Source organism: Mixophyes fleayi, unplaced genomic scaffold (genome assembly GCF_038048845.1).
Source record: "Mixophyes fleayi isolate aMixFle1 unplaced genomic scaffold, aMixFle1.hap1 Scaffold_148, whole genome shotgun sequence".
Lineage (NCBI taxonomy): Eukaryota > Metazoa > Chordata > Amphibia > Anura > Limnodynastidae > Mixophyes > Mixophyes fleayi.
In genome coordinates, this window is record NW_027445949.1 from 91,524 (window position 1) to 108,600 (window position 17,077).

The 17,077-nt window shown below is 44.6% G+C and overlaps 8 protein-coding genes across 8 annotated transcripts; 5 read left to right on the forward strand and 3 right to left on the reverse strand.

The window, feature by feature from the left end:
* The first annotated feature begins 1,437 nt into the window (after positions 1–1,437).
* Positions 1,438–1,766, forward strand: LOC142114754 (histone H4). Its single transcript, XM_075194039.1, has one exon. It carries the CDS (start codon positions 1,455–1,457, stop codon positions 1,764–1,766), a length of 312 nt encoding a protein of 103 aa, XP_075050140.1. The 5' UTR covers positions 1,438–1,454.
* Positions 1,767–2,354: 588 nt separating this feature from the next.
* LOC142114769 (histone H3) lies at positions 2,355–5,091 on the reverse strand. Its single transcript, XM_075194052.1, has 2 exons — positions 4,985–5,091; positions 2,355–2,886 (listed from the first exon to the last, which is right to left on the reverse strand). Exon 2 carries the CDS (start codon positions 2,871–2,873, stop codon positions 2,463–2,465), a length of 411 nt encoding a protein of 136 aa, XP_075050153.1. The 5' UTR covers positions 2,874–2,886; positions 4,985–5,091; the 3' UTR covers positions 2,355–2,462.
* On the forward strand, positions 4,153–5,074 carry LOC142114768 (histone H1-like). Its single transcript, XM_075194051.1, has one exon. The coding sequence runs from the start codon at positions 4,187–4,189 to the stop codon at positions 4,871–4,873; it is 687 nt and encodes a 228-aa protein (XP_075050152.1). The 5' UTR covers positions 4,153–4,186; the 3' UTR covers positions 4,874–5,074.
* A 634-nt stretch (positions 5,092–5,725) lies between the features above and the next one.
* Positions 5,726–6,264, reverse strand: LOC142114772 (histone H2A type 1-like). Its single transcript, XM_075194055.1, has one exon. The coding sequence runs from the start codon at positions 6,247–6,249 to the stop codon at positions 5,857–5,859; it is 393 nt and encodes a 130-aa protein (XP_075050156.1). The 5' UTR covers positions 6,250–6,264; the 3' UTR covers positions 5,726–5,856.
* A 280-nt stretch (positions 6,265–6,544) lies between these two features.
* LOC142114750 (histone H2B 1.1-like) lies at positions 6,545–7,094 on the forward strand. Its single transcript, XM_075194036.1, has one exon. It carries the CDS (start codon positions 6,566–6,568, stop codon positions 6,944–6,946), a length of 381 nt encoding a protein of 126 aa, XP_075050137.1. The 5' UTR covers positions 6,545–6,565; the 3' UTR covers positions 6,947–7,094.
* A 1,356-nt stretch (positions 7,095–8,450) lies between these two features.
* On the forward strand, positions 8,451–8,762 carry LOC142114733 (histone H4). The gene has a single exon (XM_075194021.1). It carries the CDS (start codon positions 8,451–8,453, stop codon positions 8,760–8,762), a length of 312 nt encoding a protein of 103 aa, XP_075050122.1.
* A 1,280-nt stretch (positions 8,763–10,042) lies between these two features.
* On the reverse strand, positions 10,043–10,480 carry LOC142114753 (histone H2B 1.1-like). The gene has a single exon (XM_075194038.1). The coding sequence runs from the start codon at positions 10,474–10,476 to the stop codon at positions 10,096–10,098; it is 381 nt and encodes a 126-aa protein (XP_075050139.1). The 5' UTR covers positions 10,477–10,480; the 3' UTR covers positions 10,043–10,095.
* A 294-nt stretch (positions 10,481–10,774) lies between these two features.
* LOC142114734 (histone H2A type 1-like) lies at positions 10,775–11,488 on the forward strand. Its single transcript, XM_075194022.1, has 2 exons — positions 10,775–11,085; positions 11,370–11,488. The coding sequence occupies exons 1-2, from the start codon at positions 10,791–10,793 to the stop codon at positions 11,486–11,488; spliced, it is 414 nt and encodes a 137-aa protein (XP_075050123.1). The 5' UTR covers positions 10,775–10,790.
* Positions 11,489–17,077: the final 5,589 nt, after the last annotated feature.

Sequence of the window (17,077 nt, forward strand, 5' to 3'; positions counted from 1 at the left end):
GTGCAAAGCAGCATATATCCACGATATCTGCTACGATGCACCCTTTATAAATATGCGGAGGACACAGAGGGACCTTAATTTCACGGTAAGAGCACTATTGTGCTTTCTTAAATATGCCCCATTGGCTTTGGAAGTGCTGGGACGTCCCCAGCCTGCTCCCCTAAAAACATCCCTTAGGTGCTGCACACACCGGCCACTAGTACTTGTGACATTGAAGGGGCATCACTCAGTGGGACATATCTCCCAACTGTCACCGAATCAGGACAAAAGTCCTTAAATGTGGGACGGCAGGACTGTCCCTCCAGAATCAATTGCTTCCATGGTGTTGGTGGTTATCACGTTGAACAACCCGGCCAGTGTGGTAAACAGCCCGGCTGACATGTTGATCTCATCTGGAGGGACAGATCGCTGCTCGGTATGTTCTTAGTATGTTGATCACTCCCATGTGAAACAGGCTTGTAAAACATGACAGGTCCTCTTTAAATTACACCCTTCATGTATGCAGTGAGGCAGCCATGTTGTTTCCTGAACTAATATTCATGAGAATACAAGATATCAAGTGACCAGTAGGTAGTGACCACTGAGGCCTGAAGTACAGAGATTCCTCTTGTTCCTAATTAATTGATGTTGCACTGAAGGCTGCATTGTTCATGTATATTGGTTTACCCCCAACATGTCTGTATCCACTGTGTGCAGGTGGAGACCACTGTAAGATGCAGTTTGACTTGTGATCAAAAACTTGTTTATGTATCTTGAGAGATCTCAAGCTATAAAATTAATTAAAAATAATATATAGTAATATGTGTTTGTTACTTTGCAGCCTGTGTTACAGAATGAATGGACAGTGCTGAGTCAAGGTACCTTCAATATGGGCATGAGAGGCTGCAAGCAGACTAAATATACATCTCAACTATGCCCAGCACCCTGCTCTTGGTGTTGAAAAATAATTAAGAGAAGGAATTTGATAAAGCCAGAGAAGTACACAGATGCCAGCGAACATATTTTGCTCAGCTTACTTTGTAGAGGATTAGTCTTTGGGTTTTTACTACAAATACTACATTGTGAACTATCATAATGATTATCTTGTAGCTTAAACCACTAGAATGTTTTACATTTACATAATATGCAGTCAAACAACCAAAAACCGCGCACACAGCCATGTACAATCGATCAATTAAAGGAGACATTAAATTGCTTTACTTCGTAAGCTATACACTGCAAACAATAGGAGCGACTGAGCGGGAATTTTAAATTCGCAAACGGTTGAGCGCTCAGCGAATCAGTGATAAGGGGGGAACCGAAGCCCGCGTCACACAACGTACAAAGAACCGCTGCCTACTGGACACGCCCCCTTCCTCTTATGTCCCCTATCAGGTCCGACCCAGCTGCATAAAAGAAGCTTGTTGCGCAGCTAAACTGTATCAGTTGGAACATTTTTGACTGAAAGTTACATCATGTCTGGACGCGGTAAAGGAGGCAAGGGGCTCGGGAAAGGCGGTGCTAAGAGGCACAGGAAGGTTCTCCGTGATAACATCCAGGGCATCACTAAACCAGCTATCCGTCGTTTAGCTCGTAGGGGAGGTGTGAAGCGCATCTCTGGGCTCATCTACGAGGAAACCCGCGGTGTCTTGAAGGTCTTCCTGGAGAATGTGATCCGTGATGCCGTCACTTACACAGAGCACGCAAAGAGAAAGACTGTCACAGCCATGGATGTCGTGTATGCCCTGAAACGTCAGGGTCGCACTCTGTACGGATTCGGAGGCTAATTTCTTTGTCTATCCCATTACAAACCACAAAGGCCCTTCTAAGGGCCGCCCACCATGTCTGTAAAGAGCTGTACGACTAATGTCCAGGACCGTGAGAGGTTTAGCTCCCTAATATCACGTTACACACACACCTATGATTACTTGTTTCTGCACAATACTGTGATTATCGACGTCATCGTTCAGTCTGTAATTTATATTAGCTATAATGGGGCCACATCGATTTCATCCCGTGTATAAATTGAGCGGTCTAATCTGTTTACAGCATGCGTCTACTAATTTATACCCCCACATGCTGCTTGCCATATTTGGGTGGATGTGCAAGTGAATCACTAACCCGGAACCCGCTTGCTCTTTGGAGCCACCCACCTTTTCCCGAGATATTGTGTAAAAGGCTGTTGGCTTTGGGAGGGGAATGTTGACGGATTCCCGTGAATTGCACAGTATTACCAGAGGGAACAAAGGAAACGAGTCAGACGTGGACAACAACGGCCCAGTGTTAATTATCTAATCGCGCTGATCATATAGAATATGTGTAATTAGAATCCACATCGGCAAACAAAATGCAGAGATTTTACACATAGATAATAACTTCTGATTAAAATGTTACTACACAGAATAATGCTGCAGCTCGTTTAGAGAAAGATTTGGTGGCTCTGAAAAGAGCCTTTGTGCTGTGTGTAAGTCAGTGCCGAGTCCTTATGCCCTCTCCCCTCGGATCCTGCGGGCCAGCTGGATGTCTTTGGGCATGATGGTCACCCTCTTAGCGTGGATGGCGCACAGGTTGGTGTCCTCGAAGAGCCCCACCAGATAAGCCTCGCTGGCCTCTTGCAGAGCCATGACAGCCGAGCTCTGGAAGCGCAGGTCGGTCTTGAAGTCCTGGGCGATCTCCCGCACCAAGCGCTGGAAGGGCAGCTTGCGGATCAACAGCTCAGTGGACTTCTGGTAGCGGCGGATCTCCCTCAGAGCGACGGTGCCTGGCCGGTAACGGTGAGGTTTCTTCACACCACCGGTAGCTGGGGCGCTCTTCCGGGCGGCTTTAGTTGCCAGCTGCTTGCGGGGAGCTTTCCCACCGGTGGACTTACGAGCGGTCTGCTTGGTCCTGGCCATAGTTCTACTGATTCTATAAAGAATATAAGATGCAGATTCTTAACAATCCTATTTATACAGTGTGCTGCAATGCAATTGGATGAGTTAAGAACGCCCTTCAAATTGATTGGCTTAAAAACTGCGTCTTAACTTTCAAAATGCCCGCCTAAATTCTTTGCTTATTACTTGACTCGTAATTTTTAATATTATATATTATTATAACTTAAGAAGGCCTGGCAAGCTCTCGAATTAAATGATGTGTAATAATAAAAAATTAAGTGTTTCCAGTCACGATAATTACAATGTATGTAAAAAAGCTATCCACATTGACCACACGGGGGTGCCATTGCATCACATTCAGCGAAGACGAGAGGGATAATAACTAGGGATAGTAAAAGGATTCGAACCACGTCAGGGAATATAATCACTTTTGTAGATCTATATTTATGCCTTGTTGATAATGACAAACACGGGTTTTAAATTATCGATCTGAAATCACTGTGCAATTATTTGTATTTGTGATCCAATGTTTTCCTGCTCTTCTTGGAGTCTCCACGGCCGAGGCCTCTGCTGGAGGCTTTGATTGTTTCAGACATTTTTCCCGCACAAAACCAAACCACTGGTGACCTGGGGTCACTATATATCCGAATACGTAGGTGGCTATAATAGCCCTGGACAATGCCTTTTCATTACATCAGGTGGTTTGCTTAGCAAAAATTCGATTAATGTTCCCTTCCTCCCAATGCCAACTGAAGGGGATGAAGGGAAGCTGGACAAGTTACCAGCAGTTCCCGCAGACCGCAAGGGGTTGTTGAGATGACCTGAACACAACAAGCTGTGTTTGTCTGTGAACATCTGCAGTCGTTTCTACCTGTGGCAGCTGACTATCTCAAGCTCTAGGCTGCTGGTAATCATCTATTGAGAGTTATCTGGTAGGACCCTGCCATTAATGTATGGATAAGAGAGATGAGACCCGTTGTAGATGGTAAAGAGGTCGGATATGTTTTTAGTACCTTTGATAAGCTTACTCAGCAGCAAATGTCAGCACATGATTTACAGCTGACAAGCTGGAGAACGAGCAGACACTATCATATGTCCTATAAAGGTCTCATTACTTCCCTCAAAAGAAACACAAAAGAGATCGCAGACATCCTGGAACTGCAGAGAAGGAATAGTGGGCGTGGCTTCGCTATCCACCAATAAACACAGCGGCTGGTTCTTTATCTCAGCCAATGGCCGCATATCCCTGAGCTGTATATAAATTCTTGGTTGAACAAGTCCTACCACTAAACGTGTCAGTTTGAGCATAGAGTCATAGTCATTTGTATTGGAGGATGTCTGAGCCAGTCCCAGCCGCAGCGCCTGCTCCTCCAGCAGAGGCCCCCGCCAAGAGTAAGCGGCCCAAGAAAGCAGCTTCAGCAGGATCCATGAAGAGCAGCAAAGCGTCCGGTCCCAGCGTGTCTGAGCAGATTGTAAAGGTGGCAGCTGCATCCAAGGAGCGTAATGGGATTTCCCTGGCCGCTGTGAAGAAAGCTCTGGCTGCCGGAGGATACGATGTGGAGAAGAACAACAGCCGCCTGAAGTTGGCGATCAAGAGCTTGGTGACCAAAGAAACCCTCATCCAGGTGAAAGGCAGCGGTGCCTCCGGCTCCTTTAAGCTGAACAAGAAACAGTTGGACAGCAAGGACAAGGCGGTGAAGAAGGCAGCAGTGGCCAAAGCCAAGAAAGTATCCAAGTCCCCCAAGAAGGCTCCGAGCGCATCCAAGAGCCCTAAAAAGGCGAAAAAACCGGCAGTTGCCAAGAAGGCTGCAAAAAGCCCAAAGAAGCCAAAAGTCGCTGTGAAATCCAAGAAGGTGGCCAAGAGCCCGGCCAAGAAGGCAGCGAAGCCTAAAGTGACCAAGAGCCCGGCCAAGAAGGCGGCTAAGCCTAAAGTGGCCAAGAAGGCAGCGAAGCCTAAAGTGACCAAGAGCCCGGCTAAGAAAGCAGCGAAGCCCAAGAAGACAGCTCCTAAGAAGAAGTAAAACTGCAGATCCGCACTCCGGTGCCCCGTTACACAAAGGCTCTTTTGAGAGCCACCCACTCGGTCTTGACTGAGCTATAATGTACCCCCCCATCCATCCTCTATCTTTTACCCTGTGGTGGTGACTGCTTCTGGCTCAACAAAGCAGATGTGAACCCCTTATGGTCCCCGGTAACAAATACCTCCAGACATCTGACTAGTTTACACACACATTGATAGTTACATACACATAACGTCAGTGCACCGTGACAATGGTTATTTTCTATAAGCAATTATGTCGCTCTTCTACACCCCGTGTGTAGCTTCATAAACCGTTTACTGCCCCTGAACAAAATGAGCAAAGGACGGAAACTCCTTATGTTTATATTACGGTATTATTTTCTTACTAGGTCATACGCTATACAACTGCTACCTATTGGACGGTTATGTCAGATTATTTAAATCCAGTGATTATCATCAAGTATTTGTTATCGACACCATAGGAAGCTTGTATTGGTCTCCGATTCACTGTGCTGACAAGTGTCATACACCGTAGTAACGTATCTCTTATATACTATTACTGTGTGTAAATCAATACTACCACCGTGTGATCAGTAGTGACGTCTGCCGTTTATCAGATACATTGTAATTTTTAAGATTGTTTACAATAAATGGTTTTCTAGTCTTTCAACTTTAATTCGGGAGCCTGTCAGGTCTTACGTAGGTAAAATTCTAATAGTAATATTATCGCTTCAGATTTAAGTGGTAAGCAAAATATAAAGCAGGCGTTCTGAAGGACGCAAGGGATATTAAATGAAAGTTTGAAGGACTGAACAGCAGAATCTGAGGAGAAAAGGCTGTTTCTCGTCTAGCTCAATAGTAAAACTGTCAGTGAGCTTCCGACTATCCAGATAAAGCAATAAGTAATGTATAAAGCTCTCGCAAGAAAATGTGGGTGGCCCTGAAAAGAGCCTTTGTGTTGTGGGGGTGTCAGTGGGGAGTAAATCACTTGCTCTTAGCTGCCTTGTGGCTCTCGGTCTTCTTGGGCAGCAGCACGGCCTGGATGTTGGGCAGGACGCCTCCCTGGGCGATCGTCACCCCTCCGAGCAGCTTGTTTAGCTCTTCATCGTTGCGCACAGCCAGCTGCAGGTGGCGGGGGATGATGCGGGTCTTCTTGTTATCACGGGCGGCATTTCCTGCCAACTCCAGAATCTCAGCCGTTAGGTACTCGAGCACGGCGGCCAGATAGACAGGAGCTCCGGCTCCCACACGCTCGGCATAATTACCCTTTCTCAAAAGACGGTGAACACGTCCAACTGGAAACTGAAGCCCAGCCCGAGATGAGCGAGTCTTGGCCTTAGCCCGGGTCTTTCCGCCTTGTTTGCCTCTACCAGACATTTTCAGTTGCGTATTTCGTAATAAACTACTGTGATTAAACTCCTCCCTCATCCTTTTATTTATACCTTTCAGTGACAAACTCCTGCATCTCTGATTGGTCTGTTTTCGGACTAGCCAATGCAGCTGATGTTCAGGTATCCACCAATCCGTATAAGATAGAGGTGGGTATGATATTGAAACACATCACATGACATGACTAGCCAATAGCATATAGAGCTGGATATAAGTCTTATTTACATGGCCTGCCTATAAATAGGGCGATTGTGGGAGGTGCAAGTAATAGTCGCTGACTCACTGACCAGTATTTGTTTTAAGAATGCCTGATCCAGCAAAGTCTGCTCCTGCGGCCAAAAAGGGCTCCAAGAAAGCCGTGACCAAGACCCAGAAGAAAGATGGGAAGAAGCGTAGAAAGACCAGGAAGGAGAGTTATGCTATCTACGTGTACAAGGTGCTGAAGCAGGTCCACCCTGATACCGGCATCTCCTCCAAGGCCATGGGTATCATGAACTCCTTTGTTAATGACATTTTTGAGCGCATCGCAGGAGAAGCCTCCCGCCTGGCTCACTACAACAAGCGCTCCACCATCACCTCCCGGGAGATCCAGACCGCTGTGCGTCTACTGCTGCCCGGTGAGCTGGCCAAGCACGCCGTGTCTGAGGGCACTAAGGCCGTCACCAAGTACACCAGCGCCAAGTAATCTGCAAATTCCTCCTTTCCGAGTTGCCACAAAGGCTCTTTTAAGAGCCACCCAAATCTTCTTAATCGAGGCTATGACACTTGTTGGATCCCGCTGCTCTTTGTGTTCCTTGCAAACACAAGCCCACGTGCAGCTCTTACTGTCCGGGTACCCGTCTATAAACATAACGTGTTCGCTTTCAGCAAACATGAATGAAATGCCTTTTAGATCTCGTATGTCAGTAAATCATTCTGTCCTTACCTTCTGTTACCAAACTGCACCTGGCTGCTCTCTAACTGCCCCGTGCTCCCTGCTGCATCTAGGCGGCTAGAAGGAACTCTGACCCGACTAGTGTCAGCTGCCTGACCGGTATTTAGCGCCTCTAGAGCAGGCTGTGCTGTCCGGGCTTCTCATTAGAAATCTGTTGACCACTGGCTATAGTTCTTCTGCAGACCAGGTACCGGTGCCAACACAACATATTTAATTCTGTCGGCTCTCATAAAGCATACAATATACATTAGTAACAATACATTGTGGCACATACACTGGCGAAACTAAGGGAGGAATAACCTTTATTAAAACACAGTGGTGGTCACCTCCCAGTCATCTGCGGACTAAATGGGCAATCCCGGATAGCCAGCAAGCACAGAAAGGTCTCAACCTGGACACATTTAAGAATTCTAAATGCGTGAAATTAGACATTACAAACAAGGTACTTTCAATATGGGGTACAGGGATTGCTGCACAGTCAGTACTGCCCAGCATCCTGCTCTCGCCACATGAGAGCGTTACTTCACCAGAGCTTGCGGTGTTTTGAAAATAACTATTGAAGTCCAGTTGTTTTTTTTTTATATCTTTATATCATTACAGATGTTGCTGTCATTTGACATACACTAGGCTGGTTCTACGCTTTAAAAAGTCAATTTCAGGCAGAAATCCTCATTCTAATGCATTATTCAAATAAGTCATATTATATTTAGTGTTTTTATTTGTGGCTGCAGTTAAAAATGTACAGAGCCGGTCACTAGTAAATTCAAAGGTATTTAAAGGAATACAAGATTAGATCCAACTGAAACACGACAGATAACTACACTGCTACCACCTTATATTACAAATATATTATTACTTTCATCATCAATATATGTTAACAACCGACCAGTGTTATAGATTGCAGATTAAAACTCTAAAATGTGTAATTTCTACATAATAAAATGCCGTCACACAACTTGAAAAAAACAGACAGATAACCATTCAGCTAAAATGAGAAACTAAATTAAATAAGATCATAAGCTAAACACTACAATGACTATAAGCGACGCGGCGGGAATTTTAAAATCTTTAACGGCTGCTCGTTCAGCCAATCGGCAAGGGGAACGAAAGCCACATGTAGCAATAATTATCAAATGACACGCCCATTTCTTCCTCTATACTTTGTGTCCTTTCAGGTCCGACTTAACTGTATTAAAGAAGTTTGCTGTACAACCAATTCACATCAGTTGATTAGGCAACGCCAGCAGTGCAAATCATGTCTGGACGCGGTAAAGGAGGCAAGGGGCTCGGGAAAGGCGGTGCTAAGAGGCACAGGAAGGTGCTCCGTGATAACATACAGGGCATCACTAAACCAGCTATCCGTCGTTTAGCTCGTAGGGGAGGTGTGAAGCGCATCTCTGGGCTCATCTACGAGGAGACCCGCGGTGTCCTGAAGGTCTTCCTGGAGAATGTGATCCGTGATGCCGTCACTTACACAGAGCACGCAAAGAGAAAGACTGTCACAGCCATGGATGTCGTGTATGCCCTGAAACGTCAGGGTCGCACTCTGTACGGGTTTGGAGGTTAATTTCTCTGTATCCCATTACACACAAAGGCTCTTTTAAGAGCCACCCACTCAGTCTTCAAAGAGCTGTAAGTTTACTATTATGCCCATGATTACTGGAGGAATAGGTCTGTAGCATTTTAAGATACTACAGCATATCACCCCACGGCTTTGTTACACGTAGATCCAATACATGAGTGAATAGTGACACCATCACTCGCAGCCTGTTCTGAGTGCGGGAGTTACACCGCAGACATCCGTCTCAACCATTGTATAAAGTAGGCGAAGACCACTAATCTATGCTTTTACAACGTGTAGTCAAATGAGCGTAAATCCCAGCTGTGGAACGGGTTTACATGTTGGGGGACGAGTACAGGGAAACGTAACCAGGAGACTTTCAAAAAATACAAAGCAACATAATAAACGGGGTAATAATACAAAAGGTGTCATAGCATCGATTGAGAAAGACATTATATTCTTCCTGCCCCATACCAGCCAAAATGAAAAAATATTGATTACCACCTCGTATCCAGAAGCAGTGGTTCTTTCAGGGTGGGTTTCCCACAGGAATTGAGAAATACGTATCCTGGGGAAATTATAAAGACTCTACAGGGAAAATCTTGTGGTAAGACCCTAGCGTACCATCCCCCTATCCACGAACTAATTGGTAATGTGAGTGTTGCAATGGTGCGTTAAACATTTTCTCTGCACATATGTCAGCACGGAGGGAGGAGACTGGGAGAAGACCCTGCAACAGCTCCTCTTTACATTTAACGAGGTATCTCAGGAGTCCACCAAGTTTTCTCTATTCAAGAGTCTATATGGGCGGCGAGTGATGCATCCATTAGATACGAGAAAGCTGGGAAAGCCCCTTTTTCAATCGCTTAGGTCTCCACTATGTACGGTTTCGGAGGCCAATTTCTTTGCCATGTTGAAAAACAAAAAGGCTCTTTTGAGAGCCACCCACTCAATCTTCAAAGAGTTGTAGTATGTCCATGTCCTAGAGCACAAACATACCCCCATATACCACTTATTTCATCTAGATTCTACGCATGGCAGTTTTAGAACATCTATTACTCAAGACCTGTTATTCACGTTATTAAAAGACCTTGGGCTGCACAGCGTTACAAATATCGGCCCTTACATGATCTGAAGGGAAATGCTAGGCAGTGATTAAAGCGTAAGGAACAATATGTGGGGTATTGCAAGAACGAGTAGCTTGAAATGTGATGGTTTCGCGGAGATACAAAACACCACAAAGAACATGCGGGATCTAGCAAATGTCATAGCCTCGATTGAGAAGATTTGGGTGGCTCTTAAAAGAGCCTTTGTGTTATCTTAGAACAGAGATTGCAGATTACTTGGCGCTGGTGTACTTGGTGACGGCCTTGGTGCCCTCAGACACGGCGTGCTTTGCCAGCTCACCGGGCAGCAGTAGACGCACAGCGGTCTGGATCTCCCGGGAGGTGATGGTGGAGCGCTTGTTGTAGTGAGCCAGGCGGGAGGCTTCGCCTGCGATGCGCTCAAAAATGTCATTAACAAAGGAGTTCATGATACCCATGGCCTTGGAGGAGATGCCGGTATCAGGGTGGACCTGCTTCAGCACCTTGTACACGTAGATAGCATAACTCTCCTTCCTGGTCTTTCTACGCTTCTTCCCATCTTTCTTCTGGGTCTTGGTCACGGCTTTCTTGGAGCCCTTTTTGGCCGCAGGTGCAGACTTGGCTGGTTCAGGCATTGCAATAACAAGATCTCGACAGAGTGTAAAGAAACTATTACTAGCACCGCCCACAATCGCTGTATTTATAGGCAGTCTATGTAAATTAACCTTATCTTCAGCTCTAGGCGCTATTGGTTAGTTCTGTCACGGGATCTTTAGAAAAGCTATACCCCTTCTCCCTGTGCTGATTGGTGAGTGCCCGAACATTTTTGTCACTGGCCAGTCTGAAAACGGACCAATCACAGATGCAGTCGTTTGTTTTTCGAACATATAAATAAAGGAATGAAGGCGGAGTTTGCTACTCGTGTGTATTGAATTAACCTGAGCATAACATGTCTGGTAGAGGCAAACAAGGCGGTAAGACCCGGGCTAAGGCCAAGACTCGCTCATCTCGGGCCGGTCTTCAGTTTCCTGTTGGCCGTGTTCACCGTCTTTTGAGGAAGGGGAACTATGCTCATCGTGTGGGAGCCGGAGCTCCTGTCTATCTGGCCGCCGTGCTCGAGTACCTGACGGCTGAGATTCTGGAGTTGGCTGGAAATGCCGCCCGTGATAACAAGAAGACCCGTATCATCCCCCGCCACCTGCAGCTGGCTGTGCGCAACGATGAAGAGCTAAACAAGCTGCTCGGTGGGGTGACGATCGCCCAGGGAGGCGTCCTGCCCAACATCCAGGCCGTGCTGCTGCCCAAGAAGACCGAGAGCCACAAGGCAGCTAAGAGCAAGTGATTTACTCCCCACTGACACCCCCACAACACAAAGGCTCTTTTCAGAGCCACCCACGTTTTCTTACTAGAGCTCTATACACATTACTATTCGTTTTATCTGGGTAATCAAAGGTTCCCTGGTAGTTCTACTTTTGAGCCAGATACGGTTTCCCACAATTTAGCTGTCCCGTTTCATACACATTTTCAGCTCTAAATTATGCACGTAGCCTTTATTCTCATTGGAACTGCTCCATGGATCCTTTCAACCACATATATCAGCGGCTTCGTGTAGTAGAAAGCAGTGAGATGGGGTCTCGCTTGCTGTAGAGAGAGGATTAGGTGGCTCCGAGAAGAGCCTTTGTGCTGTGTATAAAGGAGTGACGAGAAGCTGCTCTTTCCCCTTAGATTTCGAGGGCCAGCCATTCAAAATTGATTGACTTAAACACATTTCATTGGCTCTTTCAAATGCGTGTAATTTTTGCTTACTAGATAAATCTGCATTAATCCGATTACAGGCAGGCTCTCGAATTAAAATTGGTTACAGTATAAAGTATTATACATGCTACCAGACCTAAAAATGACGATGTATCTGAAAAGGAAAAACACAGGCAGCTATCAATACTGACCACACGGTGATGCTATTGTTCCACATAACTTTTATAGATGAGAGAGATGCTAGATTGACACTTGAAAGTACAGGGAATCGGAGAACAACAGGCAATACAAGCTTCCTATAGGTTGATGACTCATACTTATTTATAATGATAATCACTAGATTTTAATAATAAATCTTACATGACTGCAATTTCTGAACTTCAGATAAAGTATTGCAACAACATCTGCACTCGCACAATCATATATTGTAGCAAAGCACTTTGTATCGGTAGATTTTGTTTTATAAACTTCCTAAAACTCACCAACAATAATTTAACAATGTCGTGCAAATTTGGAAGTGTGTTCACACTCACCACCGTCCTTCGAAAATGTGCTGATAGTTCCACCAACTGTGATGCCTTTTGTGTTTGTGCATATTTAAACATATGATGTTGTGTAAAAGTACAACATAAGCACACTTAGATACAATGATCACTTCATAGAGAATCAGTAATAAACGTTCTATATGTGCTCTATTTGTTCCACTATCCAAGTGTATATAACATGAACTGTAAACCCATGTACAAATATATAATCTCAATAAGGTCTCTTACTGGTGTGCTAGGTGTCCACACACACACACACACACACACACACACACACACACACACACACACACACATATAGTCAAAGTCGTATAATTGGATGAACGAAAGTATTGGTTTAATATTGGTTTGCCGTGCAATTGCGAAGAGTACGCCACGTAACACGTGGCGTGATGCGATCGCACTGTAACATACGCACGCACACACTCGCATTACAACATTTAGTTATTTATACCAAATTTCAGCCCTTTTTGATTTTTTTTTCCCCACACACACTAAGAATTTAGTAGGTCAGTGTATAACTCTGCCCAGCAGGTGGCGCCGCAACTTTTTTTTTTTTACACACAGACGCCACTAAGCATTTATATATATATATATATATATATATATATATATATATATATATATATATATATATATATATATATATATATATATATATTATATGTACACTTCAGTGATACTCAAGGTTCAGGTTGTGGGAAAGGTGGCATGTCTGGTATCATACTGAAACCCTATTCATCAGCAGCTGTCCGGTGCAGTCGGCGAAGAGATCACACATTGCATACTTTAGTTATTGATATTAGGGAATACACCTTTGTATGATGCTGGCTATGAAAGGAGCAGACCCCCCTGGATAGACGACCCCCACCTTTGGATTCATTAGATTGAATCAGCCTATGATCTGTTTACCCTGGACCCACACAACGTCTGGACCTATAGAAACAATCTACGTCATCTCTATTGTTCAAGTGTAACACTGTACTGTATATAATCATAGCTGCACACCCTTTGGCTCTCAGTCAACTCTGACACAGTATTCTAACATATATACTGTCCACCAGGTCCCGTGGGTGCGCAGCGAGCGCATGCGATAGCATTGGTATGTACTTATCTTTTGGTATTGGCTGTGCTGTACTGTACTTTATCATAATATAATCATGTATTGAATTGTTGACTATTTACATCTGCTAAAATAAACCACCTTGTGCTTTGGAAACACATACAATTGATTGGGCAATGCTTATTTTAAAACAATAGAATTACTTTAATAATTGGGGGCTCGTGAGTTTAGGTGTTACGTTATCGGCAGGTATGCAACGCTTACGGTATTCGGTTCCTCAACAAAGGGTGGATTGACAGACGCGTCACATAACAGGAAAGAACGCAATGTGTTTAAGACCTGTGGTTCACTTTGTATTGCGAAACCGAATGTCTGTTGTTGCATAGACTGAAGGAACGCTAATTTGAATCTAGGGACAAGAAAGAAAAATGTTTATTTTTATTGTCGTTTTGCGTTTTAAAGGGTACTGCATTGACTAGTGTATGTGTGCTTCCTGTTTAGCGTGTATGAACTTCCGGTATTGTTGCCACGTGTGTAAACAGTCATGATCATAGTCTGTTAGCTATGCATAGTGTAATCACTTGGTAAAATCTCTGAAAAGATAGTGCCATTGTTTGGGAAATTTATTTTCTGTACAGAAAACAAAGGTTATGTGTGTGTATGTGAATGAATACATAAAGGCAAAAATATACTGGTAACTATAGGCAACTATAGGTTTTTACACGCAGGGCCGCCGAGAGGGGGGGGGGAGCGGGTACAGTTTACCCGGGCCCGGCCATGCCAGGGGGCCCGGGCCCTCGCTGCTAATAAAATTTATTTATTTTCTTATTTTATTTTTCTCTCTTGCGGTATTTTTTTTTTAACTTTTTTTTTTTTTTTCGCGGGGGGGGGGGGGGGGGTCTTGGGTTTCTTGGGAGCTGTAAGAAAAAATAAATAATAATAAAAAAAATAGCCACGTGATCGCGCGGCGCCGTGTCCCTCCTCTCCTCCATTCACACTGACTGCCGGGCGTGACGTCATCAAGTCACGCCTGTCAGTCAGTGAGGAGCGCCACAGCCAGCATGAAGAAAGAAGACAGAAGAGCAGAAAAGAAAAGAAAGAAGTTGACAAAAGGTAAGTAAAGAAACGGAGAGGCTAGGGGAGGAAAACAGGGAGGGACAGTACTATAAAGAAAGGGGACAGAGAAACAGAGGAGGAAAAAAAGGAGAGAGCCACAGAGTAATAAAAAAAAAAGTGGGAGAGAGGAACAGAGGAGGAAAAAAAGGAGAGAGCCACAGGGGAATAAAAAAAAAGTGGGAGAGAGGAACAGAGGAGGAAAAAAAGGAGAGAGCCACAGGGGAATAAAAAAAAATTTGGGGAGAGAGGAACAGAGGAGGGAAAAAAGTGGGAGAGAGGAACAGAGGAGGACAAAAAAGGAGAGAGCCACAGAGGAATAAAAAAAAATTGGGGAGAGAGGAACAGAGGAGGGAAAAAAAGTGGGAGAGAGGAACAGAGGAGGAAAAAAAGTGGGAGAGAGGAACAGAGGAGGACAAAAAGTGGGAGAGAGGAACAGAGGAATAAAAAAAGTGGGAGAGAGGCACAAAGTAAAAAAGAAGGGGGAAAAGCAGCATGGAGGTCGCAGTGTGAGCATAAGGGGGTACAGTGTAGTTGTGATGAAGGGGCACAGTAATGTGTGTGATGGCACAGGGGGCTTGTTGCAATGTAGTGTGTGTGAGGTAGGTGGCGGCTAATTAATGGGCGCTATTTTGTTTGTAGGGTGATGGTGAGGCAATTTAATAGTAGGGACTATTAATTTAAGATGGGGTGGTTTGGGGGCTATTGAATCTTGGGGTGAGTTTAGGGAGAATGAGGTCTATTTATTAAATGTGACTATGAATTATTTAATGGCAGTGATGGTTGCGGGAAATAGGTATTGCTGGGGCTGTTTGCAGGAAGTGAAATAGGTTTATTTATTAAATGTGAACACTATTATTTTAATGTTGGGGCTGGAGGAAGGCCTAATTATTAATCGTGAGTGCTATTGATTTAAGGCCGGGGCTGGCTGTAATTTTCTAAATGTAGCCATTTTTTTTTCAAAATAGGTCCTTCAACATTCCTGGATCCGGACAAGCCACAACTAAAGAAACCAGCAGCCACAGGTGGAGAAAGTGAGAAGAACAGGTAGGAGAGAGCAGCACAGTGTGTGAAATGTTGTGATTCTAGTAGGGACAATACCAATTTTTGGTGAATGTTGTGCCCAATGTAAGGTGTAGGCCAAGACTGAACTGTTTGTGTACACACTGCATTGTTTGTATACTACACTGTGGTGGTAGATGTCCTGAAAGTCAGGAGTGCTTGAACATATGTGACGCTCCGGCGAATTGAGAGCCTAGTGGTTTTTATGTTAGCCACGCCCCAATGGCACGTTTGCCACGCCCCCAAATGCATGACCACACCTCCCAAAATTTTTGCACCGCCAATCACAATGTTCACAGATAACTAGTATCTCTGAGCAGTGCGGTTTGACCGCATGGCAGGGCCTTGATTAAGTATTGGGAGGGCAGTGTGGAACTATTTAAAATTGATAGCGCTTTTGTTCAGGTGTGTCTGACGGGGCATGGTAAAAAAGGTGACCTGACAACAAAGGTTCTGTTCTAGGGCTGAGCAGGATATAAAGAAACCTTTGTGTGAGTGGTGTTCTGTTCTAACAAAAAGCAGGTGATAAAGACACACCACAGAGCATGCATAGCATACTCAAAACGAAAATAGCAGGTTTTCGCGGCATTCCCAAATATTAATCGCAAAGCTTACAGATAGTTAGTATCCGTAAGCGGTGCGGTCGGACCGCATGGTTGATTTAGTGCAGCCGTGATTGCGACTTGGGAGATGTGGGAGGAAATACGCTGCAACCACTGATATTCTTGATTGATATCGGTTGCTAACAGTGGTAAAGTACTCAAACTAGGAAGGGCATTGATATCTTTAAGGGGACATGCCTGTTGAAAACGTCCACGAATAAAAAAAAATCTCTAGTAAGCTCTGTTTGAAAGGAGAACAGGTAAAAGTATTTTTTGTGTAGCGTTGAGAAATAGGTTGTTTTCATAATGGATGCGAAGCAAACGCTAGAGATAGTTCATGTTGTGCTGCCTAATGAATGGCCGGTTGGTTCTGCAAAGTATGTTATCTATAATAAATACGGTGCGTATGCAACGGCATACTGCGACAAATGGGTCAAGATGACCCGGGAGTGTGTGAAACCTTTCCCAAACATAGGTAGTCTTGACTCAGAGGTGTTAAATAATGTTAGAGATAAAGTGTGGTTGATTAAATCAACAAAAACGAGAATTGAACATGATGACTGTTTAAATTTGTGGCAACAAGAAGGGTACACGTGACACGGGAGCGCGTGGTCAGCGGAAGTAAGCGTACCGGAAACAAGTATTACGGAAGTGTGCGTTGCAAAGCGTGGCAAACTGAGCGCAAACACGCCCCCGACAAATTCGGTCGGGGCGGATAGTACCAAAAATGTGAAAACTGTAACTAGTAACTTGTATAATGTCTTAAGTAATGTTTTAAAGGAAGAAAATGTACCCACAGTCATTTCAGCCATTGCCCATGCCAGTAACATACACGGACAAGGAAAAGGAATGGTTCCACCAGCAGGGGCAGTAGCTGAAATTGGTGAGAATAATGTAAAGGTTATCAAAGGGGGAGACATTCATTGTACTGCAACAGCGATTCCAGCAACTAGTTCAGAACATAGTGATTTGGTAGGCTTATATCCTGTCCGCACAACAGCAGTTCCCAATGGGAAAGCGGACAGAGATGGTGTAGTTCCCATGAAACAGGTAGCCATGTATTTTCCATGGACTAAGACGGAACTATTTACAATTA

Excerpts from the sequence above, each read along its gene's own strand:
- LOC142114772 (XM_075194055.1), bottom strand. The coding sequence starts at position 6,249 with ATGTCTGGTAGAGGCAAACAAGGCGGAAAGACCCGGGCTAAGGCCAAG.
- LOC142114750 (XM_075194036.1), top strand. The coding sequence starts at position 6,566 with ATGCCTGATCCAGCAAAGTCTGCTCCTGCGGCCAAAAAGGGCTCCAAG.
- LOC142114733 (XM_075194021.1), top strand. The coding sequence starts at position 8,451 with ATGTCTGGACGCGGTAAAGGAGGCAAGGGGCTCGGGAAAGGCGGTGCT.
- LOC142114769 (XM_075194052.1), bottom strand. The coding sequence starts at position 2,873 with ATGGCCAGGACCAAGCAGACCGCTCGTAAGTCCACCGGTGGGAAAGCT.
- LOC142114768 (XM_075194051.1), top strand. The coding sequence starts at position 4,187 with ATGTCTGAGCCAGTCCCAGCCGCAGCGCCTGCTCCTCCAGCAGAGGCC.
- LOC142114753 (XM_075194038.1), bottom strand. The coding sequence starts at position 10,476 with ATGCCTGAACCAGCCAAGTCTGCACCTGCGGCCAAAAAGGGCTCCAAG.
- LOC142114734 (XM_075194022.1), top strand. The coding sequence starts at position 10,791 with ATGTCTGGTAGAGGCAAACAAGGCGGTAAGACCCGGGCTAAGGCCAAG. Across the intron at positions 11,086-11,369 it reads AGAGCTAAACAAGCTGCTCG|CTCTAAATTATGCACGTAGC; the intron begins GTGGGGTGACGA and ends ACACATTTTCAG.
- LOC142114754 (XM_075194039.1), top strand. The coding sequence starts at position 1,455 with ATGTCTGGACGCGGTAAAGGAGGCAAGGGGCTCGGGAAAGGCGGTGCT.